The sequence below is a fragment of the Octodon degus genome, unplaced genomic scaffold (genome assembly GCF_000260255.1).
Source record: "Octodon degus isolate 3935 unplaced genomic scaffold, OctDeg1.0 scaffold00059, whole genome shotgun sequence".
NCBI lineage: Eukaryota > Metazoa > Chordata > Mammalia > Rodentia > Octodontidae > Octodon > Octodon degus.
Window position 1 is genome coordinate 8,846,731 of NW_004524635.1, and position 11,761 is coordinate 8,858,491.

The 11,761-nt window shown below is 33.1% G+C and overlaps 1 protein-coding gene across 1 annotated transcript in view; it reads left to right on the forward strand.

Annotated features, from left to right (window-relative positions):
• Positions 1-11,761, forward strand: part of Zcwpw2 (zinc finger CW-type and PWWP domain containing 2) — a 250,227-nt gene that overhangs the window by 62,511 nt on the left and 175,955 nt on the right. Inside the window, exon 2 of the mRNA XM_004634224.2 lies at positions 5,319-5,659. Within this exon, the coding sequence (XP_004634281.1) occupies positions 5,373-5,659 (287 nt within the window). The 5' untranslated portion in view covers positions 5,319-5,372. The remainder of the gene's footprint in view (positions 1-5,318; positions 5,660-11,761) is intronic.

The window sequence follows — 11,761 nt, forward strand, 5'->3', positions numbered from 1 at the left end:
TGAGCTATCTCCCTGGCCCACTATGGGTATTATTTTGTTAATTTTTTTCACCTAGTTAATCTTTCCATTTGTAGCAGTGAAGTGTTGTGGTCCCCCATTTCGACTGCATTGTTGTTTATCTGCTTTTTCATATGTATTTGTTATGTTTGTTTTATGAAGTTGATTATGCAGCTATTAGGTGCGTATATGTTTATAATTGTTATCTTTTCCTATTGAATTGTTCTCTTTTCCTGTTGAATTGTTCTCCTTTTTAGTACCTAGTGACCTCCTGTCTTTTAAAATTAGTTTTGCCTTGATTTTTAATATGCCCCAAATTAGGATAGTTTTCTTCTCAGGCTCCAGTTGCATAGAATATTGTTTTTTCTCCTTTCACATTTAGTCTGTGGGCTTCCTTTTAAATGAGATATGTCTCTTATTGACAGCATATTGCTAGATTTTGTTTTATGACACAATCTGAAATCTGAGTTAGAGTTAAAATAGAGTTAAAACCATTGACATTGAGAGTTATTACAAGTATTCACTGAATACTGTCATTGTATAATTTCCAGTGCTTATTCTCTGATTTTTTCTTTTATTTAACTACTTTTATAGATGTATACTTGCCTTTGGCCTTTTTTATGTTGGTAGCTTACCTGCCTCTGTATTGGATTTATTTCAGTATTTTCTGCAGTGCTGGATTAGTAATTATGTCTTTTTGTGGAGGTGGGGCATTCTATGTCATGTAAAGTCTTTACTTCTCCATCAGCATTGAAACCTAATTTTGCAAGATATGGAGATCTTGATTGTTAGTTCTTTCTTTTAGGACTTGAAAAACTTTCTTTAAGCTTTAGGTCTTATGGCAAGACATTGGCTGTCATTTCAGTAAATTTGCTTTTATAAGTAATTAGCTTCTTTTTCTCTAATAATTTTTAGTATTTTTTCCTTTTGTTGAATTTTTGTAATTTTGATTATGATGTTTTATGGAGAGGTTTTTCTCTGCTTTTGGCTTTTATAGATTCTATAGACCTCTTTTACTTGAACATTAAACATTTTTCTACATTTGGAAAACTGCTATCATTTCAGAGAAGAGATTTTTTATACCTTTTTGTTGTCCTTTAATTTTTCCTTTATTTCTATAATTCTGATTTTTAAAAGTCATCTAATAGCTGTTGGATCTAGCTTGCTTGGTGTTAACTTTTTATGCTATTGATTTCATGATCTACTATATCCAATTTATTTAATTTCTGGTAGTTTGTGTTAACATTGGCCATATGTGTTACCTATGCTTCTTTTTGAATTTTTCAAATCTCTTATTTCTGATTTCTTTTTTCATAATTTCTAATTCTTTATCAAATAGGTATTCATATCTTCTACTGTCTTGTTTAATTCAATTAGTTTTTTTCTTTCTTCTTTCAGCATTTTATCATTGTATTAGTAAAAGCCTTTATCTGTTTAATTCAATCTTCTTTAAACCTGTTAATTTAAATTTGCTTATTTGTTTCTTCTCTGATCTGAGGAGAAAGGTATTGACATGACAGAATAAATAACAACAAAGTACAATTTAACACCCCTTTCAATAGAGATTTACAATAATAATGAAGACACAGTGATGAACCACATGTTAACACAGTAAATTTCAACTGAAAAGTACAACTATGACATCAATAATAGAAAAGAATTTAATAATATTATAAAGGTAACTAAATAGATAAAATTTAATGAAGCTTACTTAATAAAGTAATAGTAAAATGGAAGAGGTGGGGATGAATAAAATGAAAGAAGTAAAATTTGAAAAAATAAGTTAAGAAAAGCGAGATAAAAATCCAAGTAAAAATATAGAGTTAATAGGTGTGGTGACTGGTGTCAACTTGGTACACCCAGCTGAATTAAACTATCCTAGTGTTGAGTGTGGAAGGCCCACTGAAGATTGTTGCCAGCAGAATAAAAGCAGAACAGGAGAAGCTGCTGGAATAGTGTTAGGAATGCTGTTTGAAGAAGCTGTTGGAGCTGTTGGATGCTGCTAGTTCTCTTGGGCTGCTCTGCTAGAGGACCTTGTCATGTTGGCTTTCCCAATGAACTTTGGAGGAGCTCTGATCTTCATCTTTAGCATTGCTTCCTGGCTCCAGAGGGAAAGATGTTGTGTTGCTTAGCCTCATGGAAAAGCTTGTTGCATTGACTTTCCTGATTGGAGCTTAGCTTTCTTTATTGCTAGAGGAGCTTGAGACCTCACCTACTTCAGACCTCTCAGCCTGCTAGTACAAAGCTTTCATCCTGCTGACATAGACTTTCTAGCTCCCACCACTGACTTTTGGCTCTTTCTGGACAGATCTGTGAAGTAGGATCTAGGCCTTCTGCTGGATGCTTTAGTATTTTGTGTGTGGATAAATTTCCTGCACTTCTTTATAATTCTTGAGTGATTCCTTATAAACTAATATAAAAATGTGTGTGTTGTTATATTGTTGGCATTGCAAAAACCCCAAACTAGGACAATAGAATTAGGTAAAATAAGAGAAAAAATTCAAGAAAAAATAAAGAGAAAAAAGGGAAACACTAGCCACCTTTAAAAAAAGAACACACACACACACACACACACACACACACACACACACACACCCCAAAAAGAAAGAAAGAGAAATGACTCCAAAAGAATATAAAATATTCCTCTAGGTTTTGGTTGAGCTTTTGAGGAGCTTTAGTTTCCTCAACTCAGGTTCCACCAGTTGTGGTGGAGAGCTAATGAGTCACAATTAGGACTTGTTTTGTTTCCATGCCAACTCTTTGCTGTGAAAATACTGAGTCCTGCCTCATTTTTCTGCTGGGCAGGGTCAGTCAATGCTGTTGTGTCTGCCTCAAGGCTGTATTCACTGTATTCACCCAAGTCAATGGTAGCTATGATTAATTGTAAAGTCTATGGGCTTGCCTGACTTCAGAGACTCTGCTGTCTGTACACTGCCAGATATAGCAAGTGTCCAAGACAAGATGTACCCCTGATCATGTTGGCAGATCAAGAAATCAAATAGACCACTGCGTTCTGTGGTGGAACTAGGCTCCGAGTGGTGCCAAGCTGTCGGCTGGACTCAAGGCCAACACTTTTGAGCCCATTTCCCTCAGAAAACTAGCAAACTAGCCTGACTTCCTATCACATTGGTTGGGGCCACTGTGTCCTTTCTATGCTGAACTTGCTGATGCCTAAACTTCTCTGGGGGGGGGGAGTCTATGACTGTCTTACCTCACCTTGCACCCAGTCTCTGTGGTAAGGTGACCTCAGAAAACTTGGAGTGTAGTTGTTCTGGGAGCTTTGATTTCTCTAGTATCTCAGTCACAATAAACTCCTTTGAAACATGCTCCTGATCATATCACTCAACTACTGCTTTATTTCTGGTGACCCAGACAGCATTATTTCTTTACTTCATTTGCAGTATATATTTTTCCTTACTAATTTCTTCATCCATGAAAGAATGAATCAAATAAAAATGTCATTATCAAAATTTTACATTTCTTTTCTTTTTTTTTACTCTTAAAATTTTTCCACCTTTCTAATATAATAAATAGTTATGCAGAAAATATTTTTGACCTTTCTGAGCAAAAGTGGTCTCTTAAGTTTATTTTCTTTGGATACATTCACAAGAGTGAAATTATTAGATAAAAAATTGTGAACTATGACTACTGACTTATTTCTAAAGAAATTTAAACCAAGTATGGTAGGATTAACTCATTAACCAAAAGCTTTCCTTATTTAATGATGCTAACACTTACATAATAGTGCTTTATTAATATATGATTATGGTATACCCACATCTTTGTCTTAAGAAGTAGGCATTGTATTGTAAAATGAGGTGCTAATAATTAATTTGTCTGTATTTTAATGGTAGTGATTTCTAGATACAGATACAACTATTTTTATTAATTCTGTATTTTGGGGGGTTAACCATGCCATTCTATCATTTTATATGCATAAAATTTTCATAATAAAGCTCTGAGAAATATTTGAAGGCATAGCAAATAACTTAAAGCTATATAAGCAGAAGATTTAATTTTAAAATTATTGTCAGATTTTCATATAGTGAAATATTTTACTGCATTTAATTTTCCTGAGAATTGGGAAAAGGATCATGTTATGCTTTTGGTATACTCAAGGTGCAATACACTCTAATGGGTAAGATCACAAAATTTAAAGCTACAACATCTGAATTTAAATCTCTGCTCCACCTCATCATAGCTCTGGGATATAAAAATATACTTTACTTTTTTAGCTACATTGTTTCCCTATAAAAATGAGCATAAAATATGTTTGAAGGTATCTCATCAAAGCACAGAATAATATATGGTATTATTGACAGAGAAAATTTGACAGTTCCCAGATGTGTGGTGTGTAGCAGATAAATAGAAATTTAGCTATTTCTACTCTTGTACTCTGTCATATTTTTCATATTTTAAAATTTAGAACTCTTATTAATCAGATCAGTTGATGTTTTCATTTTATTCTTTTGTTTATGGGTGATTAGAAATATGTTCAACATATATAGCCTTTGGAAGGGGATTGGATAAAGAATATACCAGAGATATTTCTTTAATTTTGGTTTGATTTTTTCAATTTTTATTTATTAGTTCAAGTTTGTACTACATAATGATCCCATTCCTCATTGGCACATGTATGTAACATATCTCATTTCATGTTTTACCCCCCCCCTTTTTCTCTTTTCCTCCTTCCTTCCATTTCTTTTTCCCCCTTCCTACTTGGAAAAAACCTATGTGCCTATTTTTATGTGGTTTATTTATAGTTTGAGTTTCTCATATACAAACAACTGTGTGATATTTGCACTTGTGCATTGAATTATATCACTTAATGTTATGGTCTCAAGGTATATCAATTTTCCTGCAAGTGACTCAAGTTTATCCATTTTTTCATGGCAGAGTTCTACTCTACTATGTATAAATACATTTTCTGTATCCATTCATTTCCTGATGGACATATAGTTTGCTTCTAAGACTTAGCTGTTGTAAATTGTACTGCTATAAATGTGGGTATGAATACTGTATCACTATAATATGATATCTTAAATTCTGAGAAAGATACTTAGAATCAGAATAACCAAGTCTAATCGAATTTCTAGTTTTCATATTTTGAGGGATATCAATACTGAGTTTCATAGTGGTTATACTAGTTAACTTTCCCGCTGACAATTTAGAAGGGCTCTGTTTTCCCTATAGCCTGTGAGCATTTTTTATTCTTTTATTTCTCGATGTTTGCCATTATTCTAGTTGATGATAGAATTGGTTTGAATTTTCTTATTCTCTTGAATCCTTAATTTTTTATTTTCTTTTTTCTTATTTTCCAGGTTAAATGCAATTATAGAAAATTTGGTAAGGCAATTGAGTATCTCTACATCACAATGGGGTCCACAGTGGAAAACAGTACGTATGTAAACAAAATATGGGTTCAGTGTGAGAATGAAAATTGTTTGAAATGGAGGTTGTTGTCAAGTGAGAATGCAGCCAGTGTGGATCACAATGAGCCATGGTACTGCTTTATGAACTCTGATTCAAGATATAATAAATGCTCCATTTCTGAAGAAGACTTTCCTGAAGAGTCTGAGCTTTATGAAAGTGGATTTAAGATTGTCTATTCACAACTACCTGCTGGAAGTTTGGTTTTAGTAAAATTACAGAATTGGCCAAGGTAAATTTTTTGTTGTTTTCAGCTAAACTGTTGTTAGTCTTGTTAGATGTATGATTTTTAAAACATTTAATTTATTTATTTATTTGGTACAGGGTCATGCTACACAGCTCGGACTCATAGTGATCATCCTGACTCAGCCTCCACAGTGCTGGTATTGCAGGCATGCACCTCCACACCCAGTTTTGTAGGCTGGCAAGGCACACCTGAGGTCCAGTGCCTATGCACCATGTAGTGCTGGGGACTGAACCTGGGTCCTTGTGCTTGCCATGCAGGCACATAGATGACCAAGCTATTTCCCCAGCCTCAGATTTATGATTTTTAAAATATTTTTTTGAAAGTTACCTGTTTCTGTTTTATTTACTTTTTTACTTATTCATTTCTGATATTATTATTTTCTTCCTACTTCCTTAGGTTTAATTTGTTCTTTTTTAATTGCTTAATTTGGAAACTTACATAATTGATTATAAATTTGTTACTTTTTCAATACTGACAGTTAACTCTATAAATCTTTCTTTGTTTTGTATTTTAGGGAAGGGTCCACAGTGTGCTCAGGGTCTCACTACTAGATCTGATTTGTAGTGATTTGTCTATTTACAGCCTCGCAAGAGCTGGGATTATGGGTGCGTGCCACAATGCCAAGTCTCAGTAGCTGTCTCAGCACACCCTGGGGGGCAGGGCCGCACTGCAGGCCTGGGGATTGAACCCTTGGCCCCTGTGCCTGCTTGCAGGATCTTTAATCCACTGAGCTATTTAGCTGGCCCTTTATAAATCTTTTTCTAAGTACTGCCTTTGATGCATATCACACATTGGAATATTCATTAATTCAATTTGAAAGCAACTAGTTTTCTTTGTGAGTTCTTTGGAACAATTCTTATGTGTGTGTTTTGAAATTGTTAAATACTTGGATATATATATATATATATATATATATATATATTTATAAAATCTATGTCAATGAGTTTCACTGAGTTTTACTTTAAAGCCCATAAGGGTGTATATTATAAAGATTTCATATGCAGTTAAAAAGATTGTATATTCTATAATTGTTACCTAGATGCCTAAAATATATTTATTTTTCTTTAGATTTACTAAAATATTGCTATTTCACAAAAAATAATTTCCCAAAATATATAGTATGCACTTCTAGTATATAATGGCAAGTCTTATTTTTGGCCTTTTTAAAATTATAAGCTATTGTATTTGTTCTCTCATATGGCTTCACGTTTCTTATTTCAGAACTCTGTTCTTGTGATACATTTTCTTTGTCTTGTTTTTAAGTTTTTCTTGTGTTATTTTTACCTTGCCAATTCATTTTAAATTTAATTCTCTTTTATTCCCATATTGTCGATTTTGAAAGCATTACCAGTTACTCTTATACTTCTTTCAATTTAACATTCTTTACAGAAATTTAAAAAAATTATGTCTTTTCAAATTTTATCAATCATCTTTTTAAATCTATTCCAATTTATATATTTTAAATACCTACATTCTTTTCTTTCTTTATTTATCATAGTTTTTACTCTTGGATATAATATTTTGACCTATTTTAAGATCATGCTGGTGTGAGTTCTTTGTTTTTGTTTTTTTTTTAGAGGTATTATTCATTGTTACCATAATAGCTGTTCTTTTTTTAAATTAATTTTTTGACAAACAAATAGCAATGAGACAGTTTCAAAACCAATTAGTAGGACAATTTCAGTAATTAACACTTTGCATATTGTTGTCTTCATAGTGGGTATTCATAGTATAAGATTCAGACATAATATCCTGTCCAAACACTATGAGTACAAATCTCTCTTCTCTTTGAATTTTGAGAAAGTAGTTGTATATCTATTCCTAACTATTTTGTATATACAGATACAAAATGGTTCTTCCTATGTATCCCTCTTTTTTTGTTTAGTTTTGTCAGAGATGGGTATTCCGTTGCCATTTAAATATTGTAGTTGTGTGAGTTTTTGATTAGTTTGTAGTATGATACTTTCTTGTGACATTCATATGCATACATACATATATATATATATGAATGTATATATATATTCATATATATATTACATTACAAAATACTAGGCTTTGTTGTAGTGTGAATAACATATATTTTCATCATAGTCATTGTCCTTATTGTGTGAAATTAATTCCTGTTCTTTGAGAAATTAAAAAGTCAGAATAGATATGTTATAGTTTTTTTCTTATTGAGATTAGATCATTCCTGTGGTTTTGCTGTTCTTTTTTCTTTTTCTTTTTCTCTTTCTTTCTTTCTTTCTTTCTTTTTTTTTTTTGTGGAACCAGGGATTGAACGCAGGCCCCTGCGCTTGCCAGGGAAGCACTTATTCTACTGAGCCATCTCCCCGGCCCCTGTTCTTTTCTTTTTATTTATTTATTTATTTATTTATTTGGTACGGGATCTTGCTATGCAGCTTGGACTCATAGTGCTCCTCCTGTCTCAGCTTCCCCAATACTGGAATTACAGGCATGTGCCACCACACCCAGTTTTGATGGCTGGTGTGGCGTGTGGTACTGGGGATTTAATCTGGGTCCTTGTGCCTGTCAGGCAGGTGCTTAGACCCCTGAACTATCTCCCTAGCCCTGTTCTATTCTTTGAATTCTTCTCTGTCATATTCGTTTGTCAGTTGGAACTATCTATTGAATTTTTTATATTTTTCATATTTTCAGTTATAAAATGTTCACTGTTTTTCGTTTGTATCTTCTCTTTGTTTTTTTATAATTTACATTTATTTGGAAACAGTTAACTCTGTTTATGACTACACTAGAAGGATTTTTTTGGGAGAGAGTGACTCCTAAAACTTTTTGGGTATTGAAATAAACTTTTCTACCCAGTCTATGCTGATTTTTAGGGAGTCTAGGAGTCCCTACTTATGACTTGGTAGAGGTGGGGATTCAGGCTCCATGCTCATAACTGTGGTTCAAAGGAGCTGTTGTACCTTATTAATGCTTCCAGGTGACCTGAATTAACACCATGGGAAGGATTTCATTTTTACTGAGTTGGTAAAAATCTTTCTTTCCACAATTTTGTACCACGAACTCAGTAGGGAAGAAGATGGTTCATTCTCCTGTGTCCCCACTCAATAATGGTCTTTCTTACTGAGAGCAGATGTGTTTGTCTGGGATAGAGAAGTTACTGTGCACAAGTTTTCTGTCTTGCTAACCTGCCCTACTTCTACTTTCTTAGCTGAAAGGATCAGACTGTATGTATTTTATGCTATAATTTATGCTGATTTTGATACTATAGTCAGGGTCATGAAACTGTTGCTTTGTGTGTGTGTGTGTGTGTGTGTGTGTGTGTGTGTGTGTGTGTGTGTGTAGTAGATCCCAGTATCTGCACTGGCTTGGAATCCTTACAAAACTGTGGCCAGTTCCTGGAGTACTGGACACTGAGTCAAGTACAGTGCAACCTCCCATCTCAATTAAATGGAGATGAAGGGATCCTGGGACAGACAAAAAGCCAGTAGTTAGTCATACCTAAAGGACATCACTGGTTAGTAGATATTAACTAAAGGTGTCTCCATATTTAAAAGCAAAGCTTTTGCCTGTGATCAACTTAAAGACTTCAACATAAAAATTATCAAACAAACAAAAAATACATGAGAAGACAAGCAAGTAATTATGCCTCCCCAAAGCTGAACTTCCTCACACCTGATCCATGGCGCATCAATAAGAAACATTAAAAAATGTATCTAACAGATGATGCAAAGAAGATTAGAATTAGTGAAAATTCCAGAAGGCAGCACACATGGCATAAAAATAAAACACATTCACAGATATAGTGAAATTTTTTCAGTTAAGAATAAAAAATTTTAACATACAAGGAAGTGAGACATGTAGATCACCAAATAGCCACAATCAGAAATGTCCCCAAGGCATAAGATAGTCACAATTGCAGAAGCCAAAACAAGAGTAATATTTTAAAATTGTTACAGAAAAGTAATGAATTACTTGTAAAGTTAAACCAATTAGAATTGCAGCATACTTTCAACACATATCTTAAAGCCAGGAGAGCTTAAAGTGAACTGATTCAATTAAAAAATATTGTACCCAACATGATATATCCTGTAAAGTTATGTTTCAAAATTGATGGAAAAATAAGATACTTTCATGTAAAAATCACCTAAAGAAGTGCTTGACTACCAAATTAGCACTTAAAAAATTCACAAGGATATTTTAGAAAGAGACAATGAAGTTAATAATGACAAAACGTCTAATAGATCAATACACCAGTTTGATGAGCAGTTAAGTAGAAGGAAAGGATAGGCAATCAGCACGAAGAAAATAAGGCAAGGACAGGAATAAGTAAATACATGTCAATAATAACTTTCATTGTTTCTGTTATCAATTTCTCAATAAAAACACATACAATGGCAAATGGCTCAATAAATAAAATATGAAGATATGCTGCATAGAAGAAATAAACAGCCCAAATAGAGGCTCAAAGATTGAACACCAAATGCCAAATGATCAAAACCAATATTCTATGGAACACAGATCAAAAAACAAAACATACAGGTGTACCTATTTTATATTTAGAAAAAATGGATTTTAGACCAAAGCAGATGCCAATAATATAACTATATATTTGCTGAGGGAAACAACAAGGAGAGCTAAATATTATTAATATATGTGCACTGAACAGAGCACAACTAACTTTATTAAACAAGTGCTACAAGACATAAATATCAGATAAACATGTACCTAATTATAGTCATTGATTTCAACTTCCTACTCTCACATATAGGTAATCAGCAAGACAAAAATAACAAAGAAATATCAAAGTTGAATAAAATTTTCACATAAATAGACTTAATATATACCTACAGTGGTTCACCCAACAACAGATTACTCTTCTTAGAGCACATGAAACTTTCTCCAAAATAAACCACACACTAACTAATGAAACGTTAAAGATAAAGAATTATTATTAGATCATAGCACAGTGAAACAAGAAAATAGTAAAACAAATTACGCAAATGAATGGATATTAAATAACATGTTCTTAAGCAATGGATTACAAAAGAAACCGAGAATCAAATATGACAGGTTATAGAACTAACAAAAATACCAGTATATACTAGAAATTAGTAAACACAATAAATGCATTGTTATGATGAATATTTATAGCTGTGAATGCTAAACTACAGAAACATAGGGAGTTCAGTAAATAATTATAAAGAACCTCAAGGTCCTAGTAAAAGAAACAACAATCCAAATACAAATACTGTATGAAGAAAGAAATTGTGTGGACCATAGCAGAAATTAATGAAATTAACACCACAATGAAGCATTAATGAGGAATTAGTTCTTAAAAAAAAAGGAATACATAAAACTGTAGTCAATCTGACCAAAAAAAAAAAAAAATGGCAAAGTGATGGAAAAGACTCAAAGTAATGTAGTCGTAATGCAAAAGTTGAAATTACAATGGACTCTCCCCAAATCGAAAAGATTGCTAAAAACTACTGCAAAAACATGTACACCAGTAAGTTGGAGGCTTCAGAAAAAATGGACACATTCCTAAATACAAATGTATTACCAAAACTGCACCAACAAACTTAAAAACCTTTGCATATTTCAATAACAGGCAATTAAGTTGAAACAATAATAAAGATGGTACTAACAAATAGAAGACCAGGTTCTGGTGGACTTACTGCTGAATTCTACAAAAATGTCAGCAAAGAAAAGACCAGGTTCTGATGGGTTTGCTGTTGAATTCTGCAAAAAATGTCAAGTAAGTTCAAACACCAATAATCCTTAAGCTCCCTAGTGAATTTGAAAGGGAGGATATACTCCCACATTCATCCCTGGAAGCTATCCCTGATTCGAAAACCAGACAACAATCCAACTAAAAGAGAACTAAGACCAATCTTTTCAATGAATACAGATGCAAAATCCCCAAGAAGATACTGGCAAACCAAATGCCAGTAATCATCAAAAAGTTCATTAGCATGACCATGTTAGCTTCAGTGCAAGGATTGTTAAACATATGCAAGTTAATAAACTTAACGTGGGGCCGGGGAGATGTCTCAGTGGAATAAGTGCTTGCCTGGCAAGCACAAGGGTCTGAGTTCAACCCCAGGTTCTGCAAATATAAATAAA